At 40.3% G+C, this 22,173-nt stretch overlaps 1 protein-coding gene across 1 annotated transcript in view; it reads right to left on the bottom strand.

Moving 5' to 3' along the window:
• efcab2 (EF-hand calcium binding domain 2) overlaps positions 1–22,173 on the bottom strand; it is a 76,166-nt gene that overhangs the window by 38,699 nt on the left and 15,294 nt on the right. The window contains exons 3-4 of the mRNA XM_060830809.1: positions 12,058–12,130; positions 8,110–8,189 (exon numbers count right to left, since the gene is read on the bottom strand). Of these exons, the coding sequence (XP_060686792.1) occupies positions 8,110–8,189; positions 12,058–12,130 (153 nt within the window). The remainder of the gene's footprint in view (positions 1–8,109; positions 8,190–12,057; positions 12,131–22,173) is intronic.

Below are 22,173 nucleotides of genomic sequence, written 5' to 3'. Positions count from 1 at the left end.
GGTGATTTCTTTAGATGCAGAGAAGGCATTTGACTGAGTTGAGTGGCCGTACCTTTTCTATACTCTAGACTGGTTTGGTCTGGGCAAAGTTTTCATAAGATGGGTAAAGGTTGTCTACGGTGTACGACTCGCTGTGGTTATTACCAACAGGGTACGATCAAGCAATTTTAATATTTCTAGGGGCAGCCGGCAGGGTTGTCCCCTATCACCATTACTTTTTACGTTGGTGATTGAACCGTTGGCAGAGGCCATCCATGGGGATCTCAATATATCAGCTCCAGAAGTGGGGTCAAAATTACATAAAATCTCGCTGTATGCAGATGATGTTCTAATTTTCTTGACAAATCCAGCAATTTCAATGCCTTGCCTGATACAATGCATTCACGCATTTGGCGCTTTTTCAGCGTATAAGATTGATTTTGCTAAATCAGAGGCTATGCCTATGGGTGGTTTTACGAAAGAGTTGGCTCTTGAGTGACTATAGATTCCCATTTAGGTGGTCACAGGGGGGTTGTGTGTATTTGGGCATATTCATTACTCCAGTTCTGATTGGCTGTTCAAATCCAATTTTACTCAATTATTTGAAAAAATTAAACAAGATCTCCAAAGATGGGAGGCACTTCCAGTCTCATGGTTGGGTCGGATAGCGCTTATTAAGATGAATATTCTCCCTCGTTTACTATGCCCTATACAGATGCTTCCCCTGATTTTCAATAAACAAACACTCAGGAAACTGAACGGTTGGTTCAGCTCCTTTATTTGGCACTGTAAATGGCCCATCATTAAATTAGCCAAACTGCAGTTGCCTCACAGATTGGGGGGAGGAGACCTTCCGGACATTAAAAATTACCAATTAAGCTCGCTTTTGACCTCTGTGAGTGATTGGGTTTGTGGGGACCTTCTTTTAATATGGCGAGATATTGAAGCCTCCCAGGCAAGGTGCCCCCTTACCAGTTTGCTGTTTTTGGACAAGGTGAGGACAGTTGGGGAATATTGCCATAACCCAATAGTCATCAATACTGTTAAAGCATGGAGGGCAATTTGGCAGAGGAAAGGCAATATTGGCCAAACATTTTTGTTTACATCTTTAGTGGGTATGCCGGGTTTTCAACCGGGTAGGATAGATTCAGGATTTAAACATTGGGCAGCTAGGGGTATATCTTGCATGGGTGATTTATAATGATGTCCTTCGATCAGTTAGTACGGAAGTACGAGTTACCTAATAGAAACCTCTTTCGTTTTTTCAAGTTAGGGATTTTATTCAAAAAAGGACCACACTTTTGACTGATCCCTACAAAACTGACATAGAAAGAGGGGTACTAAGGGTTAAAGAGTACATTCTCTGTCAGTACTCTATATCACCAATTGGGGGGTGCCACCTCAGATGAATCTGATCGACTCTGCAAGATGTGGGAAAGAGATCTGGGTGTTGAAGTTTCTTCAGAGGCATGGGAGGGTATTTGGGAGAACGCAAGGAAGATATCAATTTGCAATAGGTCCCATGCTTTACAGTTGAAGATTCTCCCCAGGGTCCACTTAGCCCCAGACCGCTTGTCAAAATTTAAACAGGGGTATCTTCAGCATGTCCCAAGTGCAAGATCTGTACGGGCACTCTTACCCATTGTCTTTGCTCTTGTGACAGGCTTCAAACATATTGGAGTGCTGTAGTGGGGGCAATGGAGAGGATTTTAGGTGTGGGGTGGAGAAGAACCCTATTTCGCTCCTTTTGGACCTACCCATTGTATTTCCTGCAGACTCGCATAAGGCAAAACTTTTCAATATTCTTACATTCTGTGCAAGGAAGAATATCTTGCTAGGTTGGATATCAGAAAAACCCCAGGCCTGTCGGGTTGGCGGAAGATTGTTATGGAACATATTCCCCTGGATTTTCTCACAAATATGGTACACCACAAAACTGAGAATTTTTACAAGACATGGCAACCCTTTTTTAAATACCTGGACACAGATTTATCTGACACACTAACAAGGGCTTTTACATAGCCGTAACGATTGTGTTTCATGAGTCCAATATCCAGGAAGGAGGAGCTGTGAATGTATGAGTGTTTTGTTTGGCTGGGCTGAGTTATTTCTATTTGTTTGTTGTTAGGTATTTATTTATTTAGTTAAATAGCTAGTTTAGGTTTTTTTAATTTTATACTTCTCTATATATGTTTATACATTCGTATAGGAGGGTGGGTTGCGGAATTTTTTTATTATCTGGGTTTAGTTTTGTATTATTTTTGTACTGTTTTGAATTGTATTGTTTTGTATTTTGTTGTAATATTTAAAAATCTATTTTTTCTTAATAAAAATATATTATAAGAAAAAGAAGTATGGCATTCCAACTGGAGCACTATCAACAAACACAAAATCGAGTTAGACCCCATCTACTACCCCTGAGAAAAAAAACAGGAAATGACATCACCACAGGAAATGATATCACCAACCCAAAGAAACCCAAATAGAAAGCAGGAATGATCAGCAGTGCTTCACCCAGAGGCACCACTGAACATTTTACCTTGTGTGGGGGCGAAACGTCTGGAAATAAACCTTCTAGCTCAGCGAGCAAACCTACACTTAGAACTTCAACCTGAGCCACAAATCTTCTCAAAACTCACTATTCAGCCTCTCCCTCTAGCTCAAAACATCCAATCCTGCCAACATCCTTGAAAATCTTTTCTGAATCCTTTCAGGTTTCACAACATAAAAATTGAGAACACTATGACACTTTGAATACATGTTGTTCCCTAATGTTTATCAGAACATAGTTCATTATTAATTGAGTTTGTCATATTAACAGGTCGGTGTAATGGTGATTTTAGAGAATGGTAATAGCTGGGTAAAATCCAGGTTTGTTCCCAATGTTGGCATTGCTGGGAAGGGTAAGGGGGTGGCAGCTGAGAAAATTAAAATAAAATTTAATTAAAACAAATTAAAATTAAATTTCCCGATATTTCATTCATAACAATAATAGCTTATATTTATAAAGTATTATTAACAATAATTAAACCTTCCAACTTGTGACACAGAGCAATAGTATTAAAGTGTAACACACAGCCACTAGGGAGATATTAGGTCAAAGTATGGTCAAAGAAGTAAGTTATAAGAGGGTCTTAAAGGAGGCAAGCGAGGAAGAGAGACAGAGAGATATTTGACTGGGAACTTCAGAATTTAGGGCTGAGTCAACTCTGCGGGTACAGTTACAGAGTTTAAATGATATTTGGATAAGAAATGTTTGGAGGGATATGGCCTATGTGCAGACAGGTGGGACTAATTTAGTTTGGGATTGAAGTCGGCATGGACTGGTTAGACCAAAGGGTCTATTTCCGTGCTGGATGACTTTATAACTCTAACATACTTCTGATAGGAGGGAGACAAGAATTGCACATAATATAGTTTTAGCAAAATCTCCTAATTTTTATACTCCATTCCCTGAGATGTAAAGGCCAAAATTCCACTTTCCTTCCCTATTAGCACTGAACTTGGATGCTAGCTTTTTGTGATTCATGCATACGAGCTCCCAAATCCCTCTGTTCAGTAGCTTTCTGCAGGCTTTCACCATTTAAATAATACTCAGCTTCTCTACTCTTCCTGCAAAAGTGCATAACCTCACATTTTCCCACATTATGTTCCTTCAGCCAAGTTTTTGCTCACTCTCTTAATTTGTCCATATACCTCTGCAGATGCTTTGTGTTATCCTCACCACTTGCCTTCCTACTTATTTTTGTGTCACCCACAAACCTGACCAGGTCTATTCACTTTCCTCATTCAAATCATTAATATATATTGTTAATAGCTGTGATCCCAACACTGATTTCTGTGGCACTCCCACTGGTTATATGTTGCCATCCTGAAAATCGTTCCCTTATCTCAACTCTGATGTGACTCATGGAATAGTAGGATTAGAGTGATGAATGTAATCCTACTGCAATTCATATAATTTCATTTTACTGCTAAAAATCAAAGAATATTGACTGAAATATTTACCATTGATTCAGATAATACCAGTAATCATTCAGGCACCACTACTCTGGTTTATAATGCCATCTGAAACTTCCCTCTCTCCTACCTATGTGTAAATTGCAGCCTCAATAATTTTTCTCATTCTATCCATAATTGGTACAGAAGATGGGGAAAATAATAACTGTTAAATACAATATGATGCCTTTGTGCAGTCAATTTTACAGGGAATCCTCTTTTCATTTTAATCTTTGTCACATCACATCAGTGACCAAATGCTAGAGTTCCACACCAGATGATTATATATAATTTGCAAGTCAGAGGAATAAAAGAATAAAAACAATGCAGTTAAACTGAAAATATACCTGTACAGTACAAAGCACAGGGAGTACATTATTAATTTCAATTTCTGGAAACGTAGTCTATTAAGAAAATTCAGATATTTATGACATTTAGATAACAAAGTGGTTTGTTTCCTTGATATAATCATCATCATTGTTTCATTTCATATAACAAATATCATTTTTTTAATATGCAGAAGCATGTGAATAAACAGACTTAAGGAACACTTGTGTAAATAGGGATAATAATTAGGCAGTCAATTATCCTCATAAAATACTTGTTATTTATCGTTTAGTATCTAATTATTAGCCAATTTAGTCTGTAAACTTCTTTCCTAAATGCAAATATCCATCATTTTGAAGAAAGCTTGGTTATACAGGGTAAAATACTGAATTTGTTTGTTAGTTCATCACAAACAAGGTAATTGCTAATTATAAGGGGAGACAGTAGCATAGTAGTCAACAAAAATGTAACACAGAGACCCCAAAGTATTGCCGAAGGGACATGTCCCACCATGAATAGTGGCTAATTAAAATTCAATTAAGCAAATATGAAAGCAAAATGTTAGGCTCAGTGATGGTAGCCATGAAGTCAACATCAATTGTCACTGAAAATCCATCGAATTCACTAATGTTCTTTAATGATGGAAATCTGCTAACCATACCTCGTTTGGTTTACATGTGACTCCAGGACCACAGCAATGTTCTTAACTCTTAGCGGCCTCCTGAAAGTGGCCTAGCAAGCAACCCAGTGAAAGGGCTGTGGGATGGTCAACAAATGCTGGCCTTGGCAGCAATGCCCAGATCCCATTGAAGAATAAATAAGAATAAATAAAAGTTCAAGGCCAGCATGAATAGAATAAAAAATATGTAGTTTTAATATCATTGGAGAAATATGTTCATGTAGAGAAACTGTTAATCAATCATCAGTAAATCAAAACAAAACAACTCTATAAAAATCTAAACTGTTGTGGTGAAAGGTGCACTTGATATATCTATAAATATTCTAGATTTGGATTTCGAAATAGAGGTAAATAGATGTGGGTCAGTTCTATGAATTTAAAAAAAATCAGAAAATCAATTTGGAACAGTAACCTAAATGCATCAATTCCAAGAAAGCATAAGGTTACGGTAGAGTACAGGGCGGCACGATGGCTCAGTGGTTAGCAGCACCAGGGTCCCAGGTTCAATTCCAGCCTCGGGTGACTGTCTGTGTGGAGTTTGCACAATCTCCCCCTGTCTGCTTGGGTTTCCTCCGGTGCTCCAGTTTCCTCCCACAGTCCAAAGATGTGCAGGCCAGGTGAATTGGCCATGCTAAATTGCCCATAGTATCAGGTGCATTAGTCAGAGGGAAATGGGTATGGGTGGGTTATTCTTCGGAGGGTTGGTGTTTCCACACTGAAGGGACTCTAATCTATTAGTGAGTAAGATGTTTATACTGTTGGGTTTATGAGACGCAGAATACATACATTAAGGCAATTAGGAAAAACTGGTGCCCTGCTTTGTGGGCAGAAATGTGGACATCCTCTTTGCCCAAAATAGAAGGAGACCATGACACCACACCATGCCAGCTGGTCTGAGGGTGTCACCAGGTCAGTGCAGTCTCAGCCATCTGAAGAAAGACTGATTGTGTCCAATCCTTTGGACTAGCATTGGAGACTCCCATTGACTTACTGTGCAGGAACCCCCTAACTGAAGGTTATCTCTTTTAATTTGACCGAGGACTGTTAACTACCGTGACAAACTTCCTGACTTTGTATCTATGCTAAATTGTATAGCATTATTGTAATACAGTCAGCCTGGAATCTCTGGCTGAGGGGCAAAGCACAAAAAGGCGAGGCAAGGCAAGGCAAAGATGCTGTGATCATCCAGGTAGGCTGAAAATGATTGGGTGCAAAAGAGCAGTGAACAGCCTGGAGATATGGCCACCATGAGCTGGATGCATGTTCTTAAGTGAAAATTTACCTTACTGCAGCATGACAATGATTGTTGCCATTGCATCTTGATGTGCAACATTAAAACACAGAAGTATCCTAAAAGCAGATTGGAGATATGCTGTTTTCATTCTTAGAGGCTGGCACATGAGGATGTCATAACTGTGGATTGCAGCAGTTAAAGAAGGCAGCTCATGACCACCTCCTCAAGGGCAATTAGGCACAGGCAATAAATGCTGGCTAGCCAGTGACACGCACACTCCACAATGAATAAAACATAATGGGGCGTGTGTGTGGCTCGTGCCCACAGAATGTGTCCTGAGATGCTGTTTTATGGCAACCAACATGGAAGCTCTTCATAACCCATGGTGAGCTGAAGTTGCCAGCTACCCACTATGATTTCCATGTCAAGAATTCTCAGCATCTAGTTTGATCAAAGCAGATTGTCCAATAGAAAGATGCATTTTACTGAGGTGAGATTTGCAGTTAATAAGGTCACTAATATGTAAAAATGCTCCTTAATAGGAAACTCCCCTTAACAGGCAACCCGCTGCTACCTGGTAAGAATCTTGCTCTGATGCCTGGAATTTAGTTAAAAGATTAAGCAAGTTGTTCCCAACATTACGATAGGCTTCACAGGACTTCTTGCAGAATTCTGCACATTTTTCACCACAGCCCACATTGTTCAGGCTCCTTTAGATTCCATTCATAATAGTCCTACCTTTAACTGCTCTAATAAGATCCCATCCATAATATTTCTAGCTTTAACTATGCTCTCAAGTCAAATAAACTATGCCTTGGGTGATGAAAATCTCTGAAACTGTGATGAATTAAGACCACCTGTTGCAGGCAGCTAGGTATGTGGATCTGCTCCCAGTAAGCAGTACAGCTTTGATCACTGCCTTTCCAACCTCCTGCTAGAGCCAAACCTATCCAGTTGATAAAATGAATATAGTTGACTAACACACAGGCTCCAAGGAAATAAAAGTTATTAGAAGGCAAAACTTCAAATCCAAAACTTTGAACACAAGCTAAAAGGACCAAACAAAATCCACCATGACAGATTCATGCATGGATACCATTGTTTCAATTGTAACACGGCCATAGAACAATAGAAACAAATCAAAGTTATTAATCGTTCAAAATGAAACTCAATCACTGTCTGAGCTGTAATTCAAAGTGAAATAAGTCTGTGTTGGAAAAGGGTTTTGAGGATGTTGATGAATACTTTGGGCACATGGTGGCACTATTCATCACAATGTCTGTTGCTTCATTATTCAATTCTATGATAGTTCAATATCTTACAAAATCCTACATACTTAAAAACGAAAGCTCAAAAAGGTTACACCTTTTGAATTAGATCTTAGTCCCTGCTAGGTTGTCCCCAGAGAAGATTGGTGGCTCCCACAACTGCAGTCCACTGAACAACACAAAGAGAGACTTAAGGAAAACACTGAGAAGGGCGACACATGGAATTTCAATGAAAACACGTCAGCTACCTGTGTAAGATCTTTCAAACAAGATTTTGATGCCACCAGGTAACAACATAAATGAGTTGGAATCGGCCATTCTCAGGCCTGGCACCTCACTTTCACAAACTGCTAAAATTCCCAATCATCCCAGCAGTTTAACACCAATGAAGTTTATTTAAGTATTTGTGGAAGATGAGGAATGTGGAACAATAATTAATATGCAGTCCTAAAAATATTTATAGAAAATGTGGCAAAATATCTGTTTGGATGTTAACAAATGATGTTGTAACAGATTGGAAAATATTTGATCATCACAGTGATAAATTTTTACTTCATAAATTAGTTATCAAGGCACTTAAAGAAATTAGTATATAAATCAACAAATAAAGACTTAGAACTCACTTCCTTTCTAATAACACTCTAGTCATCATAGGAAGGAACTTATCAAGTTGTATATATCCCGTCGGTTCCTCTTCCTCCACCTTTAAATGAAATTGCAAAACAAAATTACAATATAAAACAACTCAGATACATTAATATTTTAATTCCATTAATCTTCCCCTAGACACCAAACAGATACAATTGCAATACAGTACTTTGCTGGCCACAAATGACCATGTTCAAGAAGAGCAGCAGAGATAGGCTATGTAATTAGAGATCAATTAGTCTGTGGTACAGAAATTATTGGGTACAAATTCTGAAGGTTAGATTAATCAATACTTGTAAAGACAAAGATTGATCAGGGATAGTCAGCACAAATTTGTTAGAGGGAGATGCTGTCTGACTAATTTACTTTTTTGAAAAAGTAACTAAATATATTGATGAGGCTAATGCAGTTGATTTGGTTTATGTGGACTTCATTAAGGCCTTTGACAAGACTTCACACAGAAGGCTAGTCCAAAATGTAAGAGCCCTCGGGATCCAATGCAAGTTGGCAAACTGGATCCAAACTGGCTTACAATTAGGAGGCAAAAGGTGATGGTGGAAGGTTATTTTTGTAATTGGAAGACTGTGACAAACAGCAGCCCACAGGGATTGGTGCTGAGTCACTTTTCTTTAAAATTTATTCACAGTATGCAGGCATTGCTGGCTAGGTTAGATTAGCATTTATTGCCCATCTCCAATTCCTCAGAGAGCAGTTAAGAGTCAACCGTATTGCTGTGGGTCCAGAGTCACATGTAGACCAGACCAAGTAAGATTGGCAGTTTCCTTCCCTAAAGGACATTAGTGAATCAGATGAGTTTTTCCAACAATTGGCAACAATTTCATGATCATCATGAGACTCTTAACTCCAAACTTATTTTTATTGAATTCAAATTCCTGCATCCTCCTTGGTGGGATTTGAACCTGGCTCCTCAGGATATTACCTGAGCCTCTGGAATTATAGTCTAGATTCCCTACAGATTTCCCACAGTGTGGAAACAGGCCCTTCGGCCCAACAAGTCTCTCTGAAGAGTAACCCACCCATTCCCCGACATTTACTCATGGACTAATCCACCTAACACTATGGACAATTTCACCTGATAAATTCACCTGACCTGCACATCTTTGGACTGTGGGAGGAAACCAGAGCACCCGGAGGAAACCCACGCAGACACGGGAAGAACGTGCGAACTCCACACAGACAGTTGTCCTGGCACACTGAGCCACCATGCTGCCCCGTCTGGTGATATTACCACTAGTGTATTGCCTCCCCCAAATATATAGAAGGTATAATTAGTGAGTTTGCAGATGACACAATAATTGGTGGTGTTAATAGTGAGGAGGATGGTCTCGAGCTACAATCTCTGACATTGGCCAGCTGATAAATTGGGCAGAGCAACAGCACATGAAATTTAATCCTGCTAAGTGTGAGGTGATGCATTTTGGGAGGTTTAATAGGACAAGACATACATAATGAATGGCAGATCCTGAGGGAGTACTGAGGAACAAAGGGACTTTGACCTACAAGTCATAGATCCCTGAAGGTATCTGCACAGGTAGACAGGGTGGTGAAGAAGGCAGAATGCTTGTCTTTGTTAGCCACAGCATACAATATAGCAGCGAGGAGGTCTTGCTACAACTTATAAACATTGGCTAGGCCGCAGATGGAATACTGTATGCAGTTCTGGTAACCATACTATTGGAAGGAGTATACTGGAGACACTGCTGAGAAAATTCACCAGGATGTTACCAAGGATTAAATGTCTTATTTATGAGGAGAGACTGAATAGGCTGGATTGCTTTCCTTGGAGCAGAGGAGGTTTAGTGGGAATCTAATTGAGGTATAATAAATTATGATACGCATAGACAGAGTAGGTCATAGAATCTTTTCCCGTGGTAGATATGTCTAAGACCTAAGGCACACATTTAAGATGAGGAGCAAGTGGTTTACAGGACATCTTAGAATTTTTTTTTGTCACCCAGAAGGTGGTAGAAATATGGACCATGGTGCCTGAGAGACAGGCAGTCTCACAGCATTTAAAATCTAGATTAGAGTGGTCCTGGAAAAGCACAGCAGGTCTGGCAGCATCCGAAGAGCAGGAAAATCAACGTTTCGGGCAAAAGCCCTTCATCAGGAATCATTCCTGTTGAACAACTTTTGCCTGAAACATTGATTTTCCTCCTCCTCAGATGCTGCCTGACCTGCTGTGCTTTTCCTGCACCACTCTGATCTAGACTCTGATTTCCAGCATCTGCAGTCCTCACTTTTGCCTGAGCATTTAAAATGTCAAGGCACAATAGGCTAAGGAACACGTGCAGGTAAATGGGATTAGTGTAGTTTGGTGCTTGTTGGCCAGCATACATAGTGGGCTGAAGGGCCTCGTTTCTATGTTGCATGACACTATGGCTCTATGATAATATAGTTTTTCTGGTAATTTTGAAACCTAGGTTATAAATCAAAGTCAAAATGTTGGGGGTGAACAACATTGCTTTCAAAATAGCTAAATGTCAAAAAAATCCAGATTGTTAAAACATAACATAGGTAATTAAGTGCCATTTTAATTGATATTAATTTATCAGAAAATGTCATGACAGTTGACTACCAAGAGCATTTAACTTTCTGTAGTTTGCAGCATTTTCTTTTGCTATATCAAATTATAATGCTTAATCTTGATAAAAATGATTTCATATTCACAATACAAACATACATATTTGATTTATTTCATGAATCAACAATTTCATATTTAAGTGAAATGTCCTGTTGAGTTTTCCTTCTTATGCTTACATTTGTACATTTTAGGGATAAATTTATTCTTTTTGGAGAATGTTTATTTCATAATCTTCCAATATTCATTAAACATGGTATTTCAGTTTGTTGTACAATAGTGTGCATTTAAGATTATGTAATGTATACATTTCTTAGAATGCACAGAACTTCTGGATATAAAATAGTGAATGTTGCATAGTATATGAGAGTGTTGTAGCAACGGGCTCACTAGGCTGGTTTTTTATCTTAAGGGTGAGTATTGAGAATTGAAAAATTTCCTGACTATATACACCCACCTTGGGGAAAAGTTTCTCCAAATATAAGATTTTCATTGTAGGGTGGTTAGTCCAGACTAGCCGAGTCAGCCAATTTCAGGAAGCGTTTGGAAGTAACCACAAGACCTCATGGTTAACCAGACATGCTGTTTATAAAAGCTCTGGGACAGTTAGGGTCATTTAGCCCTCACAGCTCACATCCCTCAGCTAAGAATGAATGGTGAGACCTAGCTGAGACCTCAAACACCCATTAGAATGTTGAAATTGCTGATCCCCATGTTTCAAGTGCTTTTACTTGCTGCTATTGATAATTAAAGGGAGTTATGTAACTGACATGTTCATTGGCCTTTAATGAAAGGACTGTTTCAAGTGAAATGATTTTTAAAAACATTTTTAGTACGTTGTGTAAATTTGGTTTGATACATTGGGTGAATACAGCATCGTGGCCTAGCATGATGGTATGAGAGGCCATGTGCTGGTGGTTGCGTAGCTTTGCATATAGAGTATGAGGGGCTATGGCGAGGGTAGAGGGCATAACTTGGTATGGAGTGTATGTGAGACCATGGAGGGGTGTGTGGGGGTTAGATTGGTATCGGGTGCATGGGTCTTGATAAGGTCTGAACAAGGACTTAGAAGGCATGGCTTTTGTGCCATTATCATTAGCTTCTAACATTATCTCTTTAATACCCAGAGGTACAGGTCAGGTCCAAAAAGATAAAATCAAAGGATTGCGAGCCCTCTAATCATTTATTGCATGACATTATGCCAAATGAACAGATACACATAGGGCAGCAACTGTAAATAATTGGCTTTGCCTGGCTCTGTTTTCTTAATGCATGTCAATTTTATATCATTTGAGAATAGTACTAGTTAAACTTGGCATACCTCTGCCAACAATTCATGAAGTTCTCCTTCACTTGGGCAACAGCCCAGAGATCTAATTATTGTGCCAATTTCCCTATGTACAGAAGATAAACAGATTAGCCATGCAATTTAATAAATGGATTTCATAAAATACAGATGATAGATAATCAAATTTATAGATGTCTTTAACACAGAAATGTGTTTAAATAGCAATATTTTTAATAAGGGATCTCATCTACATCAAAAACCATGATAGTTACACTCAAATATTTTGTAAATCATCTGAAGTTTTAGTCACAGCCAGAAACTAGCAATGTATGTTTAAACTGATTTCATAGGGCGTTGCTCACAGAAAAATGAAAAATGTGGTTCTTTCTGTAACCAACTCTGTCCTTTTGCTTTACTTTCTTGTTCATTCTATTGCTCCAGTCTATCTTTTATTATGTACAGGTCATAGAGCTATAATGCTCAATTCATTAATGTGAAATGCAATTGACGAATTGGGGACACTGTTTCTAAAGCATAAACTCTTAAAACATGTGTTAGCTGTAACATGATTACATCACCGACACAGTAAGTGCTGTTTCTAAAGTGCAATTTTTCTATAATACGGGTTGCACAATAGCACAACCATCATCGTGTTATAGAAGAACTACCTATGATAAGTCTCTACAAGTCCCACATTCTTTGTCATTGCTATATCTACAACTTTGAATCTTTCTTCAAATCATTTTTATGACAGATCATATCACCAAAGTTATGTTACACTACAGCTAGGGACCTGTAACTTATTTCTTAAACTAACTTCTGAGATTCCAGGAACTTAGTAAGGGAATAAAGCCACAAGATGCCATTGTTTGAACAAACAAAGATAAACTTTGCCATATGAAGTTAAAACAATAATACAGTTGTACAATCCATGTTCCAATATTCAAAATTAACATAAGGTTAATATCAGTAACAGTCAACCTGCAGCTGAGCATCCCACGGAAAATGTCAAATCACAAATGCAGTCAAGGCAGATCTCACAGATTTCTCAGCAACCCTCCATGCTTTAGTGAAATCATGGGACGTCAAGTCTCATGAATTCTTTCCAAGTGATTCTAATTTTTCTCTTACAAAGATTTAGTTTCAGAATTCTGTCAAAAGCAGACCTTTCACGGACAGTCTCAACAAATGCTCATTTCTGGTACTTCGCTCTCCCAGTTGGGAATACACTCTCCAGATTTCTGGAAACTGCACTATTGAACCTACTCATGGGCACACTTTCAGTTTGTTCACAGGCAGCCAGCTTCACCAAGTTCTTCGAGTCACAGTGTCACACAGCATGGAAACAGACCCTTTGGTCCAACCAGTCCATGCCGAACATAATCCCAAACTAAACTAGTCCCACCTGCCTGCTCCTGGTCCATATCCCTCCAAACATTTCGTATCCATGTACTTATCCAAATTAGTGAGTTTTAAGAAGTTTTGTAGCTCAGGTTGAGGTTCTGGATGTAGGTTTGCTCGCTGAGCTGGAAGGTTCATTTTCAGACGTTTCATCATCATACTAGATAATACCATCAGTGAGCCTCCGGATGAAGCACTAGTGGCGTGGCCCATTTTCTATTATGTGTTTAGGTTTCCTTGGGTTGGTGACAGCATTTCCTGTGGTGACATCATTTCCTGTGGTAGCATCATTTTTTGATCTTTTTCTCAGAGGGTGGTAAATGGGATCTAAGTCAATGTGTTTTTTGATAGAGTTTTGGTTGGAATGCCATGCTTCTAGGAATTCTCGTGTGTGTCTCTGTTTGGCATCTCCGAGGATGGATGTGTTGTCCCAGTCGAAGTGATGTCCTTCCTCATTTGTACGTATGGATACTAGTGAAAGTGAGTCATGTCTTTTTGTGGCTAGTTGATGTTCATATATCCTGGTTGCTAGTTTTCCGCCCGTCTGTCCAATGTAGTGTTTGTTACAGGTTTTGCAAGGTATTTTGTAAATGACATTAGTTTTGCTTGTTGTCTGTATCGGGCCTTTCAAGTTCATGAGCTTCTGTTTTAGTGTGTTGTTGAGTTTGTGGGCTACCATGATTCTAAGAGGTCTGAGTAGTCTGGCAGTCAGTTCTGAGATGTCTTTGATGTAGGGGAAGTGGCTAGGGTTTCTGGACGCATTTTGTCTGCTTGTTGGGGTTTGTTGCTGAGAAGTCGGTGGACTGTGTTCATTGGGTACCCAGTCTTTTTGAATATATTTTATAGGTGATTTTTCTCCGCTCTGCATAGTTCCTCTGTGCTGCAGTGTACAGTGGCTCATTGAAACCATGTTCTAATGCAGTTTCGTTTGTGGGTGTTGGGATAATTGCTTCTGCAGTTCAGTATTTGGTCAGTATGTGTTGTTTTCCTGTAGACGCTGGTTTGCTGTTCGCTCTACTGCAACATTTAGGAACGGCAGTTTGTTGTTGTTTTCCTCCTCTTTTGTGAATTTTATGCCAGTACGGGTATTATTGATGGTTTTGAAGGTTTCCTCTAAATTGTTTCGTTTAGTGATGACAAAGGTGTCATCCACGTAATGGACGTAAAGTTTGGGTTGAATGGTTGACAGAACTGTTTGTTCAAGTCTCTGCATTACTGCCTCTGCTAAGAACCCTGATATTGAAGATCCCATGGGTGTTCTATTGGTTTGTCTATAGACAAGAATTCCAGAAGACCATCAAAGACACCAAGATAGAAGAGGATGAAATAATGGTCTCCTTTGACATAACAGCCCTGTTCACATTTATCAACATCAACCTGGCCAAGGAAACACTGATTACATTATTAGAAGAACCAAAGACCCATACAGGAAACACCACCAACTGCATCAGCAAGGACAATGTTGTCAAGCTAGTGGACCGATGCCTTACCACCCACTTCACCTTCAACAACAAAACCTACAGACAAACCAACGGAACACCCATGGGATCTCTGATATCAGGGTTCCTAGCAGAGGCAGTAATGCAGAGACTCAAACAAACAGTTCTGCCAACCATCCAACCCAAACTACCTTTATCATCACTAAACAAAACAAATTAGAAGAAATCTCCAAGACCATCAATAATACGCTTACTGGCATAAAATTCACTGAAGAGGAGGAAATCAACAACAAACTGCCAGTTCTAGACGTTGCAGTAGAGCGAACAGCCAATGGGGAACTTCAAACCAGCATCTATAGGAAAACAACACATACTAACTAAATAAATTTGCGGCCAGCCATACTGACTAAATACTGAACTACAGAAGTAATCATCCCAACATCCACAAACAAAGCTGCATTAGAACAACACTGCAGCACAGAGGACCTATGCAGTGCAAAGAAAAATCATGTCTACAGTATATTCAAAAAGGACAGGTACCCAATGAACACAGTCCACCGATTTCTCAGCAACAAACCCCAAAAAGCAGACAAAACATGTCCAGAAAACCTCGCCACTTCCCCTACATCAAAGACATCTCGAATATGACTGCCAAACTACTCAGAACTCTTGGCATCATAGTAGCCCACAAACCCACCAACACACTAAAACAGCAGCTAATGAACTTGAAAGACCCTATACAGACAAGCAAAACTAACGTCATTTACAAAATATCTTGCAAAAACTGTAACAAACACTATTTTGGACAAACAGGCAGAAAACTAGCCACCAGTACACATGAACATCAACTAGCCATAAAAAGACATACTCTCATTAGTATCCTTACATACAGATGAGGAAGGACACTACCCCGGCTGGGACAACACATCCATCCTCGGAGAAGCCAATCAGAGACATGCACAAGAATTCCTACAAGTATGGCATTCCAACCAGAGCTCTATCACCAAACACATTGACTTTGATCCCATTTACCACCCCCTGAGAAAAAGAACAGGAAATGACATCACCAACCCAAGGAAACCTAACACATACATAGAAAGTGGGCCATGCCACCAGTGCTTCACCTGGAGGCTCACTGATGATGTTGCCTGGTTTAGTGACGAAATGTCTCAAAACGAACTTTCCAGCTTGGTGAGCAAACCTACATCCAGAACTTATCCAAATGTCACTTAAACATTGCAACTGTACTCAAAACCACCACTTCCTCAGAAAATTCATTCCGCAGACGGACTACCCTCTGTGTAAAAGATTTGCCCCCCCCATGTCTTTTTTAAATCTCTCCCTCTCCCCTTAAAAATATGCTCCCTAGTCTGGAAATCCCCCATCTTGGGAAAAGACACCTACCATTAACTCTATCAACACCTCTCATTATTTTATAAACTTCTATTAGGTCACCTCTCAACCTCATAGAGTCATAGAGTCACAGAGATGTACAGCATGGAAACAGACCCTTCGGTCCAATCTGTCCACGTCGACCAGATATTCCAACCCAATCTCGTCCCACCTGCCAGCACCCGGCCCATATCCCTCCAAACCCTTCCTATTCATATATACATCCAAATGCCTCTTAAATGTTGCAGTTGTACCAGCCTCCACCACATCCTCTGGCAGCTCATTCCATACATGTACCACCCTCTGCATGAAAAGGTTACCCCTTAGGTCTCTTTTATATCTTTCCCCTCTCACCCTAAACCTATGCCCTCTAGTTCTGGACTCCCCGATCCCAGGGAAAAGACTTTGTCTATTCAGCCTATCCATACCCCTCATAATTTTGTAAACCTCTACAAGGTCACCCCTCAGCCTCCGATGCTCCAGGGAAAACAGCCCCAGCCTGTTCAGCCTCTCTCTATAGCTCAAATCCTCCAACCCTGGCAACATCCCTGTAAATCGTTTCTGAACCCTTTCAAGTTTCACAACATCTTTCCGACAGGAAGGAGACCAGAATTGCACGCAATATTCCAACCGTGGCCTAACCAATGACCTGTATAGCCGCAACGTGACCTCCCAACTCCTGTACTCAATACTCTGACCAATAAAGGAAAGCATAACAACTGCCTCCTTCACTATCCTATCTACCTTCGACTCCACTTTCAAGGAGCTATGAACCTGCACTCCAAGGTCTCTTTGTTCCACAACACTCCCTAAGACCTTACTATTAAGTGTATAAGTCCTGCTAAGATTTGTTTTCCCAAAATGCAGCACCTCGCATTTATCTGAATTAAACTCCATCTGCCACTTCTCAGCTATTCCCAGCCTATCCAGCCTTTCTTTATAACTCAAACCTTCCAAATCCAGGAGCATCCTGGTAAATCTCTTCTGAACCTTCTCCAACTTAATAATATCCTTCCTATAATTGGGCAACCAGAACTGGACACAGTATTCCAGAAGAGGCCTCACTAATGTCCTGTAAACCTAAATATGACTTACCAACACCTGTACCCAAGGACTGAGTAATGAAGGTAAGCATGCCAAGCCTTTTTAACCACCTGTCTACACGTGATGCATACTTTAAAGAATTATGTACCTGGACCCCTCAGTCCCTCTGTTCTAGAATACTACCCAAGGCCCTAATATTAATTGTATAAGCTCTACCCTTGTTTGTTGTATCAAAATGCAATACCTCGCATTTATCCAGCTTCTAGCTGTAAGCTGGCTCAGCTACATAGTGCACCATTGCTTGTGGGCTTTTGCATCCCACTCTCTACTGCAATGAATTTTAATGATTCACAGGGTTCTTCCAACTCCCCACAGCTGCCAGGACTTCACCTGAATCTTACCTGCACCAAACTATCAAAAAGCTCTGGGACTTCCTCCTGAGCCTTAAATACACAGAACCAGTGGCCTTCAGTCACCTTCTCAGCATCATAATTGCACAGCCTGCCTGCTGCATGGGCTGCTGCAAGGAGTATGCTCACACACTCTCTTAACTCTAACTGGCTTTAGACCTTGAATATTTGAGAGACCTATGAAAACCGTACAGCAAGCCCCATCCCTGTTGCTAAGCAGAATTGAACTGCAGCTAGTTGTGAAACTAGAATGCAGCTAATATTGGACCACCAAGTCCCCGGAATGTTACAATTTTCACGATTGCTGGCTTATACAATATAAATATAACAAAAAAAACACACTTCTCCTATGTTGCCCTTTCTGAAGATCTTCACTTCTCCCTCTTTCCATTTCTTACGTATACCTCATTTTTTCTTGGTGTTGGAGAGACATTCTGGAATGGAATCCAATGTGTGTAAGAGGAATCAGGGAGGAGCTAAGGGAATGTGAGGATACAGACATCTTAAACAGAAAAAGTAGTCAATGCTTGTGATGAAAGTCTATAATAGCTGGACGATTTCTAGATTTGTTGTCCTGATGTGCCCAGAATACAATCCAGTTTGCATAAATGAGAGAAAGCAGAGGCTCTCATTTACATGGAAGGACGCCAGTGGCTGAGGTCTGCACCGGGATGTTAGGCTGTACAGTGGTGTATGATTTAAACAGGCAAGACATAGCAGGTTCAGGTCAAGAGGGAGTGGATTAAGTTAACTGTAGGAAAAGTAGTAGGGAGGCAGGGGTTTTGAAACTAGAACGGGAAGAGAACTTGGGGATAAGGTACACAATGACATTCAAAAACTGGGCTCGGTGCTGACAAGCAACAAAGCTAACTGAGGGTAGTAGGTTCCTGAATACAAATGTCATCATGCAGCAGCAAAAACATGGAATACACTGACACTTGGTGGTTAATTTGATCATTGCTGTCAGCACACTGACCCACATACAGGCAATGTAAATGATATGCATTTTCCACAGGCTCTTGGGTAATGTTGTAAGCCTGTGGTAATTAGTATGTTTCAAGGACCAGATAGTTTCCAGAGGAGAAAACTTCAACCTGTTTTCAATTATAATGATGGTAAATGGGCAGGGTATTGCCTCCAGGGTAGGGAAATGTCAGAACCATTTTTGAATCCCAATTCTGCACCAGAGGAGGTGTCAAGGGGAGCTCGTCCCACAATCTGTGATTTTCACATAAGCGGCTGAGGGAAGCTTTCGTGTCCAATTAATAATTCGTGATGTGGGATGGAGCTAGGGCTTCTGAAATACGGGTCCAATTTAAAGGCGTCACAGCAGCCATTATCATGCCAACTGTTTGGAAGCACACTGGTTCCAGTTTTTATGACTCTCCAGCAGGACGTGGATATTACTGGCTGATCAACATTTATTACTTTTTCCTAGCTGCCCTTCAGAAGGTGGTTATGAGCTGTCTTCTTGAAGTGCTGCAATCTACATACTGTAGGTGGATCCACAATGCCATTAGGGAGGAAATTCCAGGATATTCATCCAGTGACAATGAAGGTTCGACGGTATATTTCCAAGTCAGGATAGTGTGTGGTTTGGAGTAGAGCTTGTAGCTGACCAGGAGAAAATGCCTGCCACATGGAGAAGGGCTGTCCCTCACTTCAAGGATTCGGAACGTGAAACATTACTGGAGGCAATAAGAGAGAGGAGAGATGTCCTGTTTACAGAAGGCAGGAGAAAGCTACCCATGAAGGGCTTATGCCCGAAACGTCGAATTTCCTGTTCCTTGGATGCTGCCTGACCTGCTGTGCTTTAACCAGCAACACATTTTCAGCTGTGACCTCCAGCATCTGCAGACCTCATTTTTTACCCAGTGAAACAAGGCAAGCATGTAGGCTTGGATGTGGTTAAAAGTGTCATGCAGAGGAACCAGGTGCAGTTTCACAGAAGTTTTAATAATCTTCTTCATTCTGGCAAAATGACCCTCGAGATAAAGACAGTTCAATATGGAGGCTATAGATTTACAATGAGATTCAGCACTTTCAGAATGGCCATGTGCAGGACTGCACAGATCCAAAGAATGCAGCATCATGGAACAGAACAGAATAGAGTCACAGAGTTATAGAGATGTAAAGCACAGAAACAGACCCTTCAGTCCAACTGGTCCATGCTGACCAGATATGCTAAACTAATCTAGTCCCATTTGCCAGCATTTGGCCCATATCCACTAAACACTTCCTATTCATATACCCATCCACATGCCTTTTAAAAGTTGTAATTGTACCAGCCTCCACCACTTCCTCTGGCAGCTCATTCCATACACGCACCACCATCTGTGTGAAAAAGCTGCCCCTTAGGTCCCTTTTAAATCTTTCCCCTCTCACCTTCTAGTTTTGGACTCCCCCGCCCCAGAGGAAAGACCTTGTCTATTTACTCTAACCATGCCACTCATGATTTTATAAACCTCTGTAAGGTCACTCCTCAGCCTCTGACACTCCAGGGAAAACAGCCCCAGCCTATTCAGTTGGTCCCTATAGCTCCAACCATCCAACCCTGCCAACATCCTTGTAAATCTTTTCTGAACCCTTTTAAGTTTCACAACATCCTTCTGATAGGAGGGAGAGCAGAACTGCAGACAATGCTCCAAAAGTGGCCTAACCAATGTCCTCTACAACCACAACATGACCTCCCAACTCCTGTACTCAATACTCTGACCAATAAAGGAAAGTATACCAAATACCTTCTTCACTATTCTAGCTACCTGCGACTCCACATTCAAGGAACTATGAAACTGCACTCCAAGGTCTCTTTGTTAAACAATCCTCAAGACCTTACCAATAAGTGTATAAGTCCTAAGCTCATTTGCCTTTCCAAAATGCAGCACCTAACACATCGAAATTAAACTCCATCTGCCACTCTTTGGCTCATTGACCCATCTGATCAAGATCCCATTGTACTGTCCATTACACCTCTAATTTTGGTGTCATCTGTAAACTTACTAACCATACCTCCAATCTTCACATCCAAATCATTCATATAAATGACGAAAGGCAGTGCACACAGCACCATCCTTGACACACACCACTGGTCACAGGCCTCCAGTCTGAAAAACAACCCCCCGCCAGCACTCTCAAAAAACAATGGCAATAGCAATTGGGCACAAACCCAAAGAAAGTTGTATAGACTTGGCTGGAAGAATGTGGAACATTATTACAAACCACTGTGAGGTAGGAGACACAGCTGGAGCACTTAAGTGAGCCAATGTTGAAGGAACAGTGTAAAGCTCAATGTACTTAAAGTGAACCATCATGGATGGAAGAGGCTCTTGAGCGAACCTGGGAGGAAGAAGAACAATATAGACATCTAGGAGCAAGCAAAGCAAGTAAAATAGGAGAAATGCAAAAGATTTCACTGTCAGTGAAAACAAGTTGAAATTGCTCCTAAATCTATATTCTTCCCCACTACCAACCTTCCAACTTGGAGCAACTAGCAGAATTAGAAGTACATTAAAATATCTAAACACAATATTTTTAATATAGAAGATGTGGACCATTTAAACTGGTCTGTGTGGATATGATCTTGCACTGACAGCAGTAATCAATCTGGTCACTGAATGTCAGTGCTGTCCAAGTTTGCTGTTGCAATTTAAGAACCAATACAATGCTATCACTGAAGTATGTCTATATGTGACAATGTCTCATTGGCCAATTCTGTGTTCATTATACAAAATAATTACCCCTTAAAAAAGATTTTTTGATAAACTATTATTCTTCAGGTTTTACTTATTAGTGATTTTTTTAAACCTTTGACTGCTAAAGATGTTTAACAAAAATCATTTGATGGAGATATTCAATTTGTGGCAGCCCATATTATGACTTGATATTGGGCCTCTGAATCTCACATTGTGAACTGTCGTGCCTGGTCTGGCCCGGAGATGGTCTGACTTCCAAGATGCAAATTGATTTGAAGTGGCGGAAGGCTTTTTCCCTCTAACATGTTGCATGACCACAACAGGTGTAGGCTACTTAAAGGTGTAAATTACTGAAACCAGTTGACTCTGATGTAAAATTCAGGTAACATTGGTCATTGCTAATACCAGGCCTGTCTTGACCTGTAGGATTAGGTTTTGTGTGGCTTGGCTAGCAGACCTTAAAAGAAATGTTGGTAGCTGCTCAGTAAAAAATACAAAGAGATTTTCAACCTTTATTTTTGTGGGCAGAGAGGAGTGGGAACATCATGTATTTGTGTCCAATTTGAAATTTGTCCTCTTTGCTTTTTATCATCAAAAGAAGAAATCCTGTGATAAAGAGCTAGACTTGGAACTGAACTCCTTGATGTTTTGGTTTGCCAGAATTTGTGTCTTATCGGAAGAGAAACCTTTCAATTAACTATTTCCATGCGCTTAGTGATCATAGTACCTACTATAAGACCCCACCCCAGATGATAAACCTTATTTGAAGTG

This window comes from Hemiscyllium ocellatum, chromosome 10 (genome assembly GCF_020745735.1).
Source record: "Hemiscyllium ocellatum isolate sHemOce1 chromosome 10, sHemOce1.pat.X.cur, whole genome shotgun sequence".
Taxonomy (NCBI): domain Eukaryota; kingdom Metazoa; phylum Chordata; class Chondrichthyes; order Orectolobiformes; family Hemiscylliidae; genus Hemiscyllium; species Hemiscyllium ocellatum.
The sequence above is the reverse complement of the archived record's forward strand: the minus strand, read 5'-3'. Positions and strand labels throughout refer to the sequence as shown.